Genomic DNA, 17510 nt, shown 5'->3' on the forward strand with positions numbered 1-17510 from the left:
TTTATACCTATTGAATCCATGGAAGATACTACACGTATATATAGATTTCGTGCCAAATTAAAGTCGTTGATTCTAGATTCCTTGGTGTTATATCATATCATCGATATCAATACATGTATGCCCCACATGCGCAGATCAATGAGTTTGAGTTAATCAATCGATCAACCAACCGATGAATTATCACATATATACAGACGTGGACACCCTTGAGAAGCGTCCATGACACCGAGATGAGAAGGTACATGTAAATTAAGAGCAGTATATCGATTTGAATATCCATGATTCTCACGATCATAAACAGATCTAGAGATAAATGAACGAGTGAACAGACGAAATGAGAAAAAGCACAAAAGACTTATGTGATATACCTGCAGCTGCATGTATCAACCTATAAGATCTAGAAAGCTACCATAATCTTGAATCTTCTGGATCTCTCTCAGCCATTTCTGGAAATTGTGATGTCAAATTTTGGGCCAGCAATTGCAACCAAAATACACAGGAAACCGCACAGCTAATACAATTATCGACAATACATATATATGTTCGGCTCCCAATCTTGATGTGTAGCACCTTGGGTTAGGATAATTATATAAACCATGTGCACGCGCGGTGCAAGGACTGTACTATTGGGGATATCTACATGTAGTCTCGTTCCCAGACCCATGAGTTCTTTTCTAGTAGTAGTTGATAAACAGTGGGGGGCGGTTTTTTGTCCTAATACGTAGTTATATATACACAATTAATCAATCAATCAATGTAGTTATATATAATTAGGTGGTTATATCTATCGAGTGATATTTGATGACCGCACCGACTAGATTGAAGTACTGAGAGTACCTAAGTATAAACGAGCTACACGAGACTAGACTACATATATGTATACATGTATATATATACATACCCACAACGGGTGAGATTCTTCGAATCCCCCCATGCATGCGGAACGACTAGTGTCATAAAGATGGAAACACCGGACACAATTCAGCGACTTGCTCTATAGCTAGTACAGCTGCAGTCGAATCTCCCTATAATAAGGGTACGTACGTACCTTCTATAAGAATATATAATTGCCCTATAAGGAGTGCGGTGTAGGGGCCTATTTGATTTGTATAGTAAATTAAGCGTAAATTGCTGTATTCTTGCTATAAGAATACCCTTAAGCCTTATGAATTTGGGATGGTTTTTTGGTGCTGTCCCTTATAGAGAAATGAGGGCAGGAAAGGGTTATTTTGGCGAAGGGTCTACTCTAGGTATATACAGAGAGCAAAATGCAACTTTTCTCCAACTGCCGTACACAAAACACTGTACTGTACTATATATCATATTCGTTAAGTTTATAGGTTAAATTCTACATAACAGGTAGATTATTTTACTCGAAAACTGACTCAAGTTTGGATATAAACCCTAACCCTCATAACCCTAGAATTGATTGATTACTTCATTAATTGTATCCCTGTCTTATAAGGGTACCATCTCGCGGTCCCATCGTACCTTTATGAAGAGATTCCACTAGTGTATAACGCTATGGCACTCAGAAAATTTCGCCCGCTGTGGCATTCATTTGGGCGCGGCATACAACAAGAATCCGCGGCCGCGGCATCTTAGTCTTTTACCGATATTTGTAAATGAAGCTCATATTTAGTAGGCACATTTTCATCAAACTATAGGGGTTATTCACTTCTAGAAATATGTACTGCCTTTATTAAGTATATAACACCGCATTACAATGCCGCTACATGTAGTTATATGGCACTGGATTTTGAATGCCTCTGGAGTGCACATGCCATATTGTGGGAGTAAATTTGTTACCATATTAATTTAAGATTTGAGCTTATACACATACATAGTCAATATTCTGGACAATAAGGTAGGTTAGTGATGCTTATTTTCTCCTCATGCGTATTTCAGATCAATACGCGACTGCCGATTATTTTAAGCGGTCCATATAAGCACATGCCTAAAAGAGCACGTATTTGAGGAAGTGAATACCCTTATATGTGGCATTGTGTTTGGCTTCAAACTCTTCCACCTGGTCACTACTGGAATTTCAAATTACAGCCCGAACGTACTTGTAAAGTGTCATTAAATTTTGTTACATGCATAATTAATATATGCATTTAAATGCGAGCAACAAACCTGATATCATATAAATTTACCATTTCACAGGGACGATTCGAAACGGACAGATAAAGCCTAGGCTGCAAAATAAATATGAAGAATAAGGGTCATGCGAGGAGGGAAACACTGACTAAATCCAATAACTCCTGATTTTGTCCCCAGTATATATAAATTACAGAAGCGCATAAAAGAAGGCCTGGGAAATCGCCACTAGGGCTTCTCGGAATCTAGAACCGACGCCCAAATCTATTTTGTCTCGTTAGTACTTGTAGAGCAGGTATTTGGAGTTTTAACATACATCTCTGCTACCCTCATACGCATCACTAAGAGTTGGTGTGCTTGGTGAACGGTGGAATGGAGACAACGGTGGCGTTTTGAGGAAAGAACTCTGTGAACTGGCGGCGGTACCTGGTCGAACAAGGCCGGCTTTCTCACGTTGTTCTATGATGCCAAACTGTTATCAGTATATATTATCTTTCGGGTTTTGAGGGTATAAAGGCGAGAAGCTGTGCTAACCATCATTCCAGTCAAGTACAGAGGCAATTAGCTGAAGAATTTCATATTTCTTAGAATCCCCTCTTTGTATGCTAACAAACTGAAGGAAAACATTTGTCACAAGATTTCTATAATCACTAGGTCAGCGGCATATCAGACAGATACAGAGTGTTTGTGATATATAATGGGATAGTACTTATCAATCTTATCGTCAGCGTTATCACGTTTCAACATACGAAGAGCTTTTCTAAGATGATCGTTAAGAGTGACGGCTTAGTGAAGGTGGTATTAGTTTCTTTAATATGCTTGAGGTATATAAGGTCATTGCAAGGCCTACCCTCATGACGAAGTTTTCCAATAAGAAGGTTCTTCTCTTTAACCTCTTTCTCAAATGGTAGGACACGCTCAAGGTCCCGCTGAGCTGTAATTAACTGTGCTTCAGCTTCCTTTGCCCGTTTCTCTAGAACTTCTCCTTTTGATGCTAGTTGGTTTATTTGCGCCTCCATGGTCTCAACAACTTCCCGCAATTCTTGCTTACGTGCTAGAAATGGTTAGTAGGAATAAGCTTCATAGGTCAGAAGAGTATCAATACCATTTTGTATATCCTGTAACGCTCTCTGAAGACCGTCAACTGTACTAGACTCCCTGTCCCTTTCCGAGAGAACTTTATCATATGCGGTTTGTTGATTGGCCAGCTGTTCCTCTAATTCGATGACGCGGTCTCCTAATGATTCCCGCACAGATCGCTCCTCTGTTGCTATAATCTCCCATTCCTGCATCGCCTGTTTGGCAGCTTCATACTCCTCACGAGAGTATTTTTCTGCACTAATTAAATCGTTCCTTTCTTTAATCCAATTCTGTTGAGAGAGATTTAATCTACTCCGAAGTGTTGAGAGTTCCTTTGAAGCATCATAGCCTTCCTCATTTGCTTTTTCTAGACCGGCCTGAAGATTGTTTATGGTTTGATTGAGAGTTCGGTTTTCTTCCTCTAAGTTATCCACCATATTCCGAGTACGTTCGAGTTCTTCCTGTGTGGTGTGTTAATATTCACTAGCTTACTCGAACTCTACTACGGGTTTACCCACTGCGTCAGATTTCAGTTTATCACTGAGAGTTGTTCTGATGTGCGCGACCCTTCCAAGGAGTGCTTTGTATTGAGTGTCTAGTTGCTGTTTCTCTTCCTGTACTTTCGCTAGCCTCTGCTCTGCATCAAGACGGTCCTTTTCCCGAAATTCTTGCTCTCTCTCAAGTAGTTGTCGCAGTTTGGCAGTATCCATTTCCCTCTGTGCCGGAGATTCTCCACCCAAACCGCGAAGCCCCTCTGTGCTCTTTACTATGGGTTCCGACTTCTCCAAAAGCCGAGTTTTCAAATCTTGTACAGCTTTTTCCAGCTCCTGCGATTTCAATCTTTCCTTCTGCAGCTCTTCACTAGCCTGCGCTTTAGCCTCTGCTGGTGATGAACCCTCCTCCAACTGCTTTTTTAAAGCTTCCACCAGCCCCTCCAACTCCTGAGTCCTTCTGAGCCCCTTCGCTAGATTGTCCCGTAGCGCATCCTCGTCGTCTTTAACAGACCTGTCGTCTTTATTGCCGTTTAAATAGTGCTGATTCTCTCGGCCGTTAGGAGCGCAAGGCGCGCAATTCTGTACGTCCCTTGAGTAATGGAACTCTTTTATAATGGCAAATGGGACCAAATACCGCGATTTCGGAGCCATCTTTCTTCTCCCCTTCTACATCGTCATCCCCAAGCTCGCTGTCCCTGTCTTTAGCTTCCTCAGCGGGACTTGGGGAGTTTGGTCTAGATGCCGATAGGCCTTCTTGTTCGCCACTATCTTGTTGTTCCTTCTTCTTCTTGTTCGCTTTCTTCTTCTTGTGTGAAGGTGCTACACGCTACGTTAGTACGAAACCATCAGGATCGACCCCACGGAAAGACTCACTAGGATTTGCCGTCATAGGCGAAGCAGACTTTGTGTCCATGATATCCATATCGTCGTAATTGTGAAGAATGCAGGGGGATCAGGGGCCAGAGTTCAGTAAACCTATCTACAATCTGGCGTCTTCAGCGAGTAAGTTGCGGCGGAGCAGGTACATAGATAGGTAACCCAAAGCAACGGAATCTCTACTGGGGGTATGTAAGTAAAGCGACGCAACACTACATGTAGTACTGTACATGTGTAAGAGCAAAGCGCTACTCATGGCAGCGCAACAGAAGGCTCCATGCGCGCACATCTTTATAAGATGTATGTATATACATACTTTATATTCTACTGTACCTTCTAAGTATATGAGATTAATTATGAATGTTTTCCCAAGACACGAAGCGGATTTTTCCAAGTAAAGGAGTGCCCTAAATATAAATAACCAAGCTGATTTAGGCCACAAGAACCTCTGCGAGCCATAGAGCAAACCGAAAATTTGATAGCCTCCGAACCTACGTTTCCATTGACGTATTATTCTATGCAGTAGTAGTACATGTAGTAGTGGTATGAGAAGAAGAAGCTCCTGTGGCCCATACATGTACTATGCAGTATGTTTTGTAGAGTATTGTAGTACATGTAGTAGATTTATGCCAAATACTAGCTTGGCGTTATGTGTTTGGCTATGAGGCTACATGTACAGTAGACTCTCGCTATAAGGATACGGTCGGGACCAAGAATATCTATCCTTATAGCGAATTAATAGCGAATTATCCTTATAGAAAGTGGGGAATGCTAGCAAAACGGCGGTTGCGGAACGGCCACTGGTATCCTTATAGCGAGTATATCCTTATATCAAATATCCTTATAGCGAGAGTCTACTGTACATGCAGCATTACCCATTCAAAATACAAAATACATACATGTATGTAGGATTCTATGGAGCCAATTCCAATTTATCCATAATCCAAAAGAAGGAAGAAACCATTTTAACTCCATAACACCATTCTAAACAACAGCTGAACCATCGAGTTTCTTTCCTTTATAATAATGAAATTGTCCAAAGATCTATCAAAATGAATATTAGCGGGGTATAAAGCAAATCATAACTCATCACAAACTTACAATAAAGTCCTGTGCCATTGTTCCCAAGCTCCCAATCAGCCAGGGGAGGTTATGGATCACATAGTCATGTTCAGTAGAATGAAGCAGAATCTAGAAAATAAGTAAGCTAAACTCAGATAGCGGAACGCTTGGTGTTACTAACTCCTGCTCCATAGGAGATGTTTCCCAACAAGGATAATATAAAAAACAAAATTGAGAGACCTTCACAAGGGGTTAGCTCTGGTAAAATAGGAAAGATGCATGAATGCAAGCTCCTAGGAGGTACCTTCACAAGACTGGCACCGGTAATTCTTCATAATCTGAGGAATCCTAGCTCTACTCATAATATCAGATTCTGTCTTAATAACCGGACTATAGATGGCCAACCCAAGGTATAATACAGAGCTTATATATCCCAGGATTGCACCAATCAAGGACATCTCGATGCTGTCTCCATCCTCGACTGTAACAGACCATGCGCCACTCTTCCAAGCAAGAAACCATCCAAGGCAGCCAATAAATATCACTGAGATTATCGAGAAGAAATTTCGAGTCATCTCCTCCATGGTACTGGCATCTTTCTCAGCAACGGCGGAGAGGGCAGGATTACTAGGTATGGTTCCAGAAGGCCTGTTACGGGAGTTTGCGCCTGAGCTTCTGCGGCGGGAAAACAATGGTTGGGTGGGGTCGTCTACGTTGCTTGAGCGAGATTGACGTCGTGCTTCTTTGACAGCTATCTTTCGCGCATTGACATGCTTGTAATAAAAAGTCTGGGATATTATGATAATATCTGCAAGGCAGAAGTATATGGCGAGAGTGATGACGGTGGAAAGCAGATTGGACTTTACGGCACCTACAAATGGGGATCAGCAATCTTTGGTAACAGCGACCATGTGTCGTATGCAGCTCGCGAGAGTAGATGTGGGCAGTTGATTGCATTCACGGAGGAAATGAGCAACAGACCAGCCAAATTTGCAATGTCGCCGAAAAGCCATATGAGTAAAAAGGCTGTAGATACACCATCACCACTTTGATTTTTGTAGTTCTCTAAAATTTGTGGTACCTGCAGCGCAAGCAGAATGATGTCAGTCAAGACACGGACACGGACACAGTTACAGTCGCAACATGGGATGAAAGGTTCAACGCACGAGCAGAACAATCCATGAAACGAGGGATATGGTACCCGAGATACCCGACAGAGCTTCCCGAATAGTCAGTAGGGCAGAAGCGTGCGCAGAAGAGAGAGCACTTGATAACACAGGACTTATGGTCATGTCGGCGAGAGGTGAAAGTAGAGGAGGTGAGTGTCGCGTTATGGGAGTGAATGAGGAGGGTTCATGAGGTGTTCTGAAAGCTCTTGATGGAGGGAAAAAAATTCAGATGTCAGCTGCAAAAAGCAAGCCGGTATTTAGGTGTGTATCGGTACTTGAGACTTTCTCTTTAGGTAAGTCTTACTCTAGATACATGTATCTACATGTAGCGATTAAGGCTAATACTAACATCGCTAGCTGCTTGCGCTGTTGTCTTATCTGATATTCCGAAACGAGAACAGTCTGCTCCATAGTAAATGTATGTATGTATGTACACACTGACTTATGTGTACATACCTACATACATGTACCTACAGTGACAGAAATTACTACACAATTAATACCATAGCACTGCGGTTTTCTTTGCTAAAACACGGAGATAAGGCGGAAATCCACTAGTGCGGTATTAGTTTCATCACAAGTTCCGGTACCGTAAGCACAATATGACAGTGCTGTACTGAAGGTTCAAGATACATGTATATATTGCTGTAAATAGAGCGTATTTACTAACCGTCAATTCTGACAATTGGCGCTTCGCCACTCTCCAAAGCGGCATCCACAAGTGCCATTTTGCAGCTTGCGCATTTCATATCCCTATGGAGGGGAAGTGTCAATTTTGCATTTTGCAACCGTCAATTTCGAAGTGTCAATTGTCAAAAATGACACTTAGTAAATACGCTCTAATAGCAAAGGTCTACTGAATTACTACATGTAGATACATGTATCTTTTGTTCGACTACTAGAAATACATGTAGTCCAACCATCAAGATCGATTTCACAGTTACCTTGTTTGCACTTAATCTTGGTGAGGATTTCGGGCGGTGCTACTATATGTACAAGTGTATATGTACATGTACTTTTACTTGTTCTACTGCATGTACTAGGACAAAATTTGTATACAAAACCGACAACCAATTTGCTTGCTCGACTATAGCTAAACATACATAGGCACATACATGTACTCTATATGTAGGTACTTGGGCTGTAAACTTTGAAACCAGAACTTTTGTTATTGTAGGTACGGTATATATCTGCACAATAGAGCGTATTTGCTAAGTGTCATTTTCGACAATTGACACTTCGAAATTGACGGTTGCAAAGGGCAAAATTGACACAGAGAGCTAGTGACACAAGAAATGTGTGCTTGTCCAATTGGGGTAACGCTGAAGATTCGATAATTCCTCACACTATCTGTGATATACGCTGACGGGATATGAAATGCGTAGGCTGCATTTTGTATCCTCTTGACGCATTTCACAGCCTAGCAAGCAACCCCAATATCCAGAATTAAGGCTTGCGGATGAGTGGCGAAGTGTCAATTGTCAGAATTGACGGTCGCAAAAGACTCCAGCTCCAAATTCCGATAACCTGATTGGTCCTGCCATCAGCCAATCAGATAATCCGAATTTAGAGCTGTAATCTTTTGTGCAATTAAAGGCTCAATTAATAAAACACTAGTAACAAGTACAGACACCTACGGTACTCTAGCTACGATAGATGTGCATACCTACTCGAATCTAGGGTACTCTACATATGATGTACATACATGTACTCGTATTTTCCTGACGTTTGTGGACGCGACTGATATTGCATGCTATACAAAAATACGCCAAGCTCATGATTTTGGGTGTATGCAATAATGGCCCAGTTCAAAAACGTCAAGAAGATACTAGTACATGTACTCGCGGCAGGTAATAAGTACCCGAAAATGCACATCCTAATCTGCAATTTCCATTGGAGTAGAAGTCAAAAATACACCAAAAACTTGCAGCTGCATATTCGGGTACTTCATGCCTGTCGTGAGTACGTACTCTACATGTAGGTACTCTACCATGCCAAGGGAAATAGGAAGGCAGAGTAACAGCTACATGTCAGGTTAAGGCCGATGGGGTAACGGCGTGCCGGTTGTGCAGCTCAAGACTCTGCTCAGTTTCACATAGCCGTCAAAGCTTTCAATAGGAGTAGCTGGTTGGCTGTCACGACGTCTGCTCCTGCGGCTTTGTTTCCTTTTTCTGATTATTTGCCCCTACTGTTGTTCCTGGCTTCCCTTTGCACTTTCTCTCCAGGGTATCGGGCTGTTCTGTTTCCTCTTTAGATTCCTATTCAACATAAGTGCAACTTCTTCTGTTCAGGGTCCGACCCTTCTTCCTGTTCTTAACTTAGTTGACGCTCCCTACTAGTTCAAACCGGCTTTCACGTTTCCGGGGGAAGGGGGGTGGGTGTTGTCAGCGTCGTCGCCACCTTCTATTATCCTCTCCACCCCCCTGTTGCACTGATGCCTTCATCAGACAGAATCCCACCACTGGCAGTGCTGCTACATTACCCACACACATACTTCCTCAATTTTGTTTTGAAAACCACTGTTTTGTCGCTCGCTCACTCGACTCACTTCACGCATCCTACCATCCACCCACCCACTTACCCACCCACTTCGCCAGTATTATTCTTCTTCCCGCCTAAACTCACTCCTCTTCTCGCTCATTACGCCAGTATAAATATACATAACACACATATATATTATACATACATAGCAAATAAATTTTGCTTCATTTCGCTCGTTTGTTTTTTGTGGCTTCCGATTATCGGCGGCCACCTCTCTTTTGTTCGTTTCCGATCGAACACTTCCTCCACTGTCTGAAAGGAAAAGACAGGTTACACTGGGGAATTACATAGAGCCCAGTGTAAAAAGCACCTTCCGGCCTTCCTCTCTTTATTCCCAGAAGTCACGCGGCCTATTAGTACATACCATACCCCTCTCCCCGACTATTAAAGTTTTTCTCTTGCAACTTGGGGGTTCCCCCTAATAAATTTGTTTCTCTATCGTACTCACCCTTCAGACCATCAATCATGGCCAAAATATCAACCCTCCTCATCTGTCTCTCGCTTTTGTGTCTACTAGTGGGATCTTCGCTGGGCAACCCGGCGCCAATACCCTTTGATGACTTGGAATTGCCCGAACTCGACAAGCGTCAAGACAATAACTCGACTTCCATTTCCTCCTCTTCCTCTTCCTCATCGATATCAAGTAGATCAACTACTTCGAGGACTACCTCTATAATTACCCCAACATCAACCACCACTACCAGCCGGACCACACCGACGACTCCTACAACCACAATAACCCCTACAACCACAACCACCCCTACCCCCCCAGACACAACGACTACAACACCAACCTCGACATCGACAACGCCGAGGCCTCCTGCGGAGACTACTTCAACAGATCCTGCAGAGACCACTGCCCAGTCTGAGGATATAGTCACTGCTAGCCCGACTACTCGTATAGTTGTAGCGACGATTTATACCACCCTCAGTGGGAATGGTATGGTTAGTTCATACGTCACATCCAGTACCACCGTTGAGACCCCAACTGGGACCGCGGCCAGCCAGGCATCTGGGGGCAGTAACGACGGTGGCTCGGGTCTCTCGACTTCAACGAGAAACACTATAATTGGAGTTGTTGTCGGTGTTGGTGGTGCGCTTCTGTTTGGTGGACTTGCAATTGTTGCGTGGCGTCTGAAGAGGAAGAGGGTCAATCCAATTGATGAGGATGATTTGATGCGTCGTGATGGATCACCACTTGCTGCAGGGAGGGAAATGCATGCTGCAAGCCCTGAGGCGTCTCCATTTAAAGCTACTCTCGATCAGTACCACAAGCCTCCTGGTGTTGTTAACACCTCGTCCAACTTTTAGGCCAATAACAGGTACTGGCGGAACCTTTGGTACTTCAGGGCCCCGCGGGGGGGGGGGGGGGGGGGGTTAGAAAATTGATTCTTTTGATGTACTCCTTTGTTTCCTTTTTGATCGGTCCTTTAATACCCGGGTTCCTCTTTTGAGCTGTAGCGGAACCTTTATCGTTTCTACATATTTTAATTCTTGCAAGGTTAGATTAACGCTGCAGGATTCTCCCGTTTCTCATGTCATCGATGGATTTAAGGGTTCTTATGAGTGGATTGTTACGGATATGAGTTCTGTGAAATGCTTTTCTTCTTATTTTCTACATCTTGGTTGATGGATATTCCAAGGCATTCGGCGGATACCCACAAGGTAGTGTATATAATTCACTGCTCCAAGTTTGTATTTTACTTCCCAAATGTTGATTTCTCAACCTGTCTATTGTTTATTTTGAGTCCATCCGATGTGGCGTGTGTAGATACATGTATTGTGGATATATACCATGTATGACAGATGTACGAAATCTACTCATCTTGAGTATGTGTAAATAACTTTCCGAAGTATCAGGTAATATAACTCCCTTTCCTATAGAGAATATATATAGATCTAATTATAATCTCAGATAATAGAGTACATATACCTTAATCAAGGATAAGCTCAAAAACGTACTAATATTAAGATACGCCGTTTTCCACCATTGCTGGTAGAAGTATTGATCCGATAAAAGCGCTGGCTGTGAAACCATCACCTCTTATAGGCAAAGGGCTCAAGCAACTTTAAACTTTAGTAGGTTTATACATGTAATTTATACTCTATATATCTACATCTAATAAGTATATAATTATAACCTGCATATGTATGTTGTTGGCACGAATAGATAGATGATTTATTAGAAGGTAAGAAGGATAAGAAAAGAAAGAGAAGTAGATACAGTAATACATCCGCTAGGGTGAGCCCCCTTGAGGACGAGGATTACAACTCTCTTCCCGCTCCTGTCAATGATCAACGAACCATGATCTATCACATGTGCATTCCAAAGCTTCTGGTTGGCTCATTGAGAGAGATTTTGTTTCACTTGAAATATTTTGTGTTGGATATGAATATAGGGTATTGTGCGGAGTGGTGTTAGATTGTTAAGAGGTTTTCTTCTGGTTATGGGTATTATTAGTAGTTCGATTTAGCACCTTGGTGGCTATTAAAGGGATAAACTTGCAGCTTGAACTGGAGAAATTGCCTGACCTATCTACTGATATATGGGGGATATCAGAAAAGGTACATATTAAACAGAACAGATAGTGATAGACAAATAGAGATAATAAGCCGCAAAGCGGCTTGCCTGGATATTGGACTGGTCGACACATATCTAGCACCGGCGGAATCCCGGAAACCACTTATAGGTATGTAAATATATATGGGGATATATATGTATCTACTAACGATGTCGGCTGGAATTTCGATCACCTGTAGGTTAAATAATGCGTAGGTGAGAGTAGAAACTGGCATGCCTTTGCTACTCTCTAGATGGATCCCTATGTGACCGAAATTCCAGTCGGCATTGCTAGTACATGGATATCCGGTGTGCGTAGAACAGCGCAAGGTCAAGGCTCACATCAAACACAATATTTATTTACTTATGCGTTCAGTGAAATGTCGTGAAAAATCATCTCTTAGTATAAGATTGAGATACATGTGTTTTTGTTTCTATGAGAATTAGTGATAGCTTATCCATCACTCTATTATACGTGCGCAATCCTTATGCACCTGTGAATATGTACCAAACCAGCTCCAGCACAGCAGCGCTCCCCAAAGGTAGTCTCAATTGATCAAAGTACGCGTAGTACAGCGGCTTGAACAGGGAACCAGAATTGGTACATGAACTATGATATAAGTACAATAGCTATATATATCATCTGCCTAAGAATAATGATGTTTATTTAGTGTTATTAATAGGTTTAATAGCTATAGGTCGAGGTAGTACATACAGTATTTCCTTATAGGTATACGTATTTAAGTATTAAACTGAATACTCTAGATATATATCATAAAAGACAAACTCCAAAATAAAGAATAGAGACAGTCTAATATCTAATCTATCTTCTAATATGTATTGAAACTCGACTCTTCTGAAGTCCTTGCACTTTAATTGGTCGAGAGGGATAGGGGCGGTTTAGTAAGCCCAACATATCAAAATTCTGAGCATTCACGATCGAACGAGGCTGAAGGACCCCCGATTGAAGGTTTTAACACTTGAAATTGATACCTATAATCCAAAATACAACTCGCGGTTGCAAGGTGGGCCACTACTAGTACAATGTATAGACTATCTCGTGCCAACCCCCCATGGGCAGCAAGCTCTCAAGGGGGTGAGTAGCGAGTATTCCGCAGGGTACGAAGAGTGTAATAGGGGATGGTATGGGAACTCGCAATAGGGGTCCTACGGGACTCTAGCATTGGTAAGGTTCAACGGGATAAGGAGAAAGTGAAGCGGTGGTCTTCTTAAAGAAAGAAGAGGACGATAATATTGTATAGCAATAGACCGCATAGATACAGAAGACGTTGCGTAAAGATAGAAGAAGAAGAAGAACAAGAAATACAAACAAATCCCCCTTAATATACTCAAGGAAATCCCAGCGATGACAAATCCAACATAACTCATACATTAACAATCAACAGAACCCGGTAGAACCCAATAGAACCTTTCTGACTAATTCGACCCTTCGCAACTCTGTATATCCACTAGTCAATCCATGAAAGTAGCCCCTCCCTTCAAGCGCGAGCTCCTGCGAGCCTTAACCTTAACCTTGCCCTCCAACGGCCCAGGTTTGTCGGGGTAACGTGTATGGAAGACATCAACGGCGGCGGTATTATCGTGGTATGCGGCGGGTTCCCAGGTAGGGTCGGTATAGCCTGTCCATTTAACAAAATATTGCAGGCCACCATTCCGTGTTTCTCGCGAGTCCAAGATTTCCTCAACTGCATACTCCTCCTCCTGCTCGACGATAATAGGTAGGGGTGGTGGTTGAATTTGCCCCGGTATAGGATCGTTTGCAGCGGGGTCTAACAATGATACATGGAAGACAGGGTGCATCTTCATACTCCTAGGCAGGTCGACTCGATATGCATATGGCGATATAATTTCTTTAACGGGGAATGGTCCCAGTTTCTTCCAGTCCAGCTTCCGGGAGTTACGCGTGGTTCGGATGTTTTTTGCTGAAACAAACACCATATCGCCGATATCGTACCGTAGAGCCGGCATTCGTTTGGTGTTGACGGCCTGCTCTTGTTGATCTTGCGCTGTGCAGATGTTGGAACGTAGGTATTCATGGAGTTCTTTCATCTTCGAGGCGAAGTCTTCAGCATTGAGACTCGGTGGGGTCCTGTCAAGCGATTTAATCGTCACTGTGAACCGGGGATGGAATCCATAGTTCGCGAAGAATGGTGTAGCTTTAGTGGATGCGGAGACCTGGTTGTTGGCGGAGAACTCTGCCATGGGGAACCATTTTACCCAATCGTCCTGTTGATAAGAGACATACCCACGTAGATATTGCTCCATTACAGCATTCAGCCTTTCGGTTTGGCCGTCGGTCTCCGGGTGGAAGGCGGTAGACATCCTTGCTTCGATGTCGAGGTGTTTAGAAAGAGCCTTCCAAAACTTGGCTGTAAATTGCGTACCGCGGTCGGAGGTGACATGTGTGGGTAGCCCGTGGAGCTTCCATATGTTTCGCAGGTATAGTTGGGCGACGTCTTCGGAGTTGACAGTTGTATTACAGGGCAGGAGATGTCGCATCTTTGTTAACCGGTCAACGACTACCATAATTGCATCGTACCCTTCTGTAACGGAGCCATTTCAACTGTCTGGTGTATGAGTACACACAGGGCCCGGTTACATGCTGAGAGCTATTGTTAGAAGCCAGTTGCACGGTGATATGCAAGTACCGGCAGTGTGGTTAGCTACCAGCTGTTAGAGTAACTACATTCCGGGCGCTAGGAAGAGGATCTATTCATGGGAGCAATGACTGACGAGTCTATGCCTCGCCAGTGACTAGAAGACCGGCCAGAGTGAAGCTCTGATTGACCGGTGATCCTCTGTATCCTCGGTGCATTATAAGTCCGCCGAAGGGCAGGGACTATGCTAGGGAAGTCTACAATAAGCGAAAGCTCTACAGCAATGATTAAGCTTACACCTGAGCGGCAGCTCATTCATGCAGGTCCTCAGTTGTGTGGCAACCAAGGCTGCAGGTGTTACAAAGGCTTTGACTAAGGGTGGTTGCCTTGGGTATCGGAAACACCTGCTGACGCTTAGAGAAAAGCGGGGTAGCGGTGGTATTGTTTCCGGTACTGAGGGAAGGCCCACCGGAACTTAGTAAAGGAGTTAGGAGCAGAGAACAGAGGCCTTCGGAGTATAAGTACTCAGGTTCATTCCCGCCCTTCAGTCCTATTCTCTCCAGTCTTCATCAGAAAGAAAAACCAAGTTCTCATCGGTAGCAGAGCCCTTAAAGATTATTGAGTTCTAGCGATAGTATCTTTGAATAATCTGCAACCTGATTGTCTATCTTGCACGGCCGTCTTTATTCTATACAAATCTATTTCTCTTAGAAAGGACCCCCGTTACAGATAATCTTTAAGGCTCAAGTCACCTTCAGATTATTCTTCCTCTATACAAAATGTCCGCCCTCTCGGCTCCAGATGCACCCCTTCAGATTGAATGGCAGCCGGTGCCCCTCCAGCTTGATGCCACCGGGCAGACACAGCTTGTTAAGAAACCCAGGACCGCTCTACAGGCCTATATTCCCGGCTGTGAGCCTGCCTGGCAGGATACCGATGAGGTTCCCTTACAACAGTTCTTCACAGAGCTTCAGACCTACCTCCAGCATAGCTTGCAGAGTCAGTTGAACCGAGGCAGTCAGGCACTGCTCGTTGTACAAGAGCGCCAGGCAGCACAGAATGCTCTGATGGCAGAAGCTCTAGAGTACATGAGGTCGGAAGTCAACTCTGTTCAGGAAGAGCTCCGGAAGTATGCAGAAAGAGATGAACTAAATGCCGATGTTGATGCCATGGAGATTGAGTGGACAAATCCGGCCACTCCACCAGACTTTGTTGCCGAGATACAGAGAGCTCTTGATGAAGGAAGGTTGGTGGTGGGTAGACCAGCAACTCCGGCACCACTTTCAGTCTCCAGGTCCTCATCCAGAGCAGCTACCAGAACAATGCAGCGGAAGACCAGCCCCTTTGCAGCATTTCCGGTCCGATCCACTAGGAGAGTTATCCCTATTGTACAGCCAGCGGTGGGGGCTTCACCCTTACCACCTAGCCGCTTCGGTGGAACACATCCACTCCTTGGAGGAGCCGACCGATCCTTTGACTATGAAGGAGAGTTCTTCTCAGGTGCAGGCCGAGGACCTCCTAGTCCGCTAGCCAGGAACCCAGGAAGGTTTACCATGTCTGGGGCTGCTCAACCAGCAGCAACCTCACCACTGGCTAGCAACCCGGCACCAGTAGCACCTGTGGCCCCTCCTGCTGCGGCCGCTGCTCCCCCTCCACCTCAGGCACGAGGAGGAAGTGGCGGAAATCAGAACCCTCCACCTCCAGCAGCCCGTGCTCCCATCCCAGGAGATTCGGATAATTCTGACAGCTCAGACTCGGAACCAGAAGGTAATAACAGAAGAGGTTGGCGGAGATACCTTAAGAAGAAGTTGGAGAAGCAACAGAAAAATCTGTTGGCAATGATGTCCCAGCAGTATCAACCTCCGACCACCTCCCACCCTTCTACTTCCACCAGAGCTCGAGAACCAAAGGCACCACCACCATCAAAGTTCCAAGGCAAGGCGGAGCAAGTGGAAACCTTCATCCGGCAATGTGAGAATGTGTTCTCCATTGAGAGCCTGTCATTTACCTCTGAGGAGGTTAAGATCCGATATGCAGGCAACTTGATGGAAGGGGAGGCAGCGATCCGATGGTATGAGGCATACCACAATTCAATTGATCAAGCCTCCGCCAACCGCCTTGCTGGAATACCGGTGCAGTTGGATCAGAGATGGAAGCGCTGGGATTCCTTTGTGGATGCTTTTAGAGCTGCCTTCGGTGAAGCCATCTCTAGAGATGATGCTGTAGCCCAATGGAATACCCTCACCCACACAGCTCGAGGAGGAATAGACCTCTTCCTGAATACTATTATTCAGCTAATGTGGAAGACTGGCTATGAGGGTCAGTTGGTGGATGATAAGATCCATAACTCCCTCCTTCCGGACCTAGGCATGAGTTGGGCTCTTTTCAACCCCAAGCCAAAGTCCTTGATGGAGCGGATAGCTGCTCTAAGAGAGTTAGGGCATACCCATGAGAGGTACCAAGGGATGGCAGCTGAGAAAGCGCACCCTCGGACCAAGAAAGATCCTCCCACTCAGAAGGACCAGCAGCCTAAGAGGAAAAGAGAAGCTGCGAGCTCCTCCGGACCTCAGAAGACTCCAGGACCTAAAGACAAAGCGGTGGAACTGAAGGGTATCCCGGGGGATATTCTAGAAGAAAGAAGGAAAGCAGAAGTATGCTTGAAGTGCGGCAAGTCCAGACACAAATGGACCGATTGTTGGTCCAAGGAACCTACTGTTGTCCGAGTGGCAGCAGTGAGAGTACAAAAACGGAAAAGAGGGAATGGCAAATCCAACTCTCAGAAGAAGGCTAAAGTGGCTGCTGTAGTAGCAGAAGATCCACTTGTTGTACTCCCGGAGGTTACAGAAGATTTTGTTTTTCAGCCTGAGCAAGACTCGGACAATGAAATCATCTGGTAGAAAAAGTGTCTGTTTTAGTCTATGTTTACTAGTTTTCTTTTATATGGGTTTTTGGTTTCTATGTTTCTCTTGAATAAATTATGATTGTGTTTCCGCCTATTTGATTGCTCCAA

General features: G+C 44.2%; 5 protein-coding genes across 5 annotated transcripts; 3 read left to right on the plus strand and 2 right to left on the minus strand.

Moving 5' to 3' along the window:
• Positions 1-2328: 2328 nt before the first annotated feature.
• H6S33_009554 (uncharacterized protein) lies at positions 2329-4596 on the minus strand (the record flags this gene model as incomplete). The annotated part of the gene is made up of 9 exons (XM_044840962.1): positions 2329-2364; positions 2417-2559; positions 2635-2741; positions 2810-2885; positions 2951-3154; positions 3206-3641; positions 3699-4253; positions 4309-4493; positions 4548-4596. The coding sequence occupies 9 exons, from the start codon at positions 4594-4596 to the stop codon at positions 2329-2331; spliced, it is 1791 nt and encodes a 596-aa protein (XP_044698369.1).
• Positions 4597-6008: 1412 nt separating this feature from the next.
• H6S33_009555 (uncharacterized protein) lies at positions 6009-6664 on the plus strand (the record flags this gene model as incomplete). Its single annotated transcript, XM_044840963.1, has 2 exons — positions 6009-6325; positions 6400-6664. The coding sequence occupies 2 exons, from the start codon at positions 6009-6011 to the stop codon at positions 6662-6664; spliced, it is 582 nt and encodes a 193-aa protein (XP_044698370.1).
• A 3123-nt stretch (positions 6665-9787) lies between these two features.
• Positions 9788-10633, plus strand: H6S33_009556 (uncharacterized protein; the record flags this gene model as incomplete). Its single annotated transcript, XM_044840965.1, has 1 exon — positions 9788-10633. One exon carries the CDS (start codon positions 9788-9790, stop codon positions 10631-10633), a length of 846 nt encoding a protein of 281 aa, XP_044698371.1.
• A 2722-nt stretch (positions 10634-13355) lies between these two features.
• Positions 13356-14429, minus strand: H6S33_009557 (uncharacterized protein; the record flags this gene model as incomplete). The annotated part of the gene is made up of 1 exon (XM_044840966.1): positions 13356-14429. One exon carries the CDS (start codon positions 14427-14429, stop codon positions 13356-13358), a length of 1074 nt encoding a protein of 357 aa, XP_044698372.1.
• An 850-nt stretch (positions 14430-15279) lies between these two features.
• On the plus strand, positions 15280-17397 carry H6S33_009558 (uncharacterized protein; the record flags this gene model as incomplete). Its single annotated transcript, XM_044840967.1, has 1 exon — positions 15280-17397. The coding sequence occupies one exon, from the start codon at positions 15280-15282 to the stop codon at positions 17395-17397; it is 2118 nt and encodes a 705-aa protein (XP_044698373.1).
• Positions 17398-17510: the final 113 nt, after the last annotated feature.

Source organism: Morchella sextelata, assembly GCF_020137385.1.
Source record: "Morchella sextelata strain SCLS chromosome Unknown scls_3, whole genome shotgun sequence".
Classification (NCBI taxonomy): Eukaryota; Fungi; Ascomycota; class Pezizomycetes; order Pezizales; family Morchellaceae; genus Morchella; species Morchella sextelata.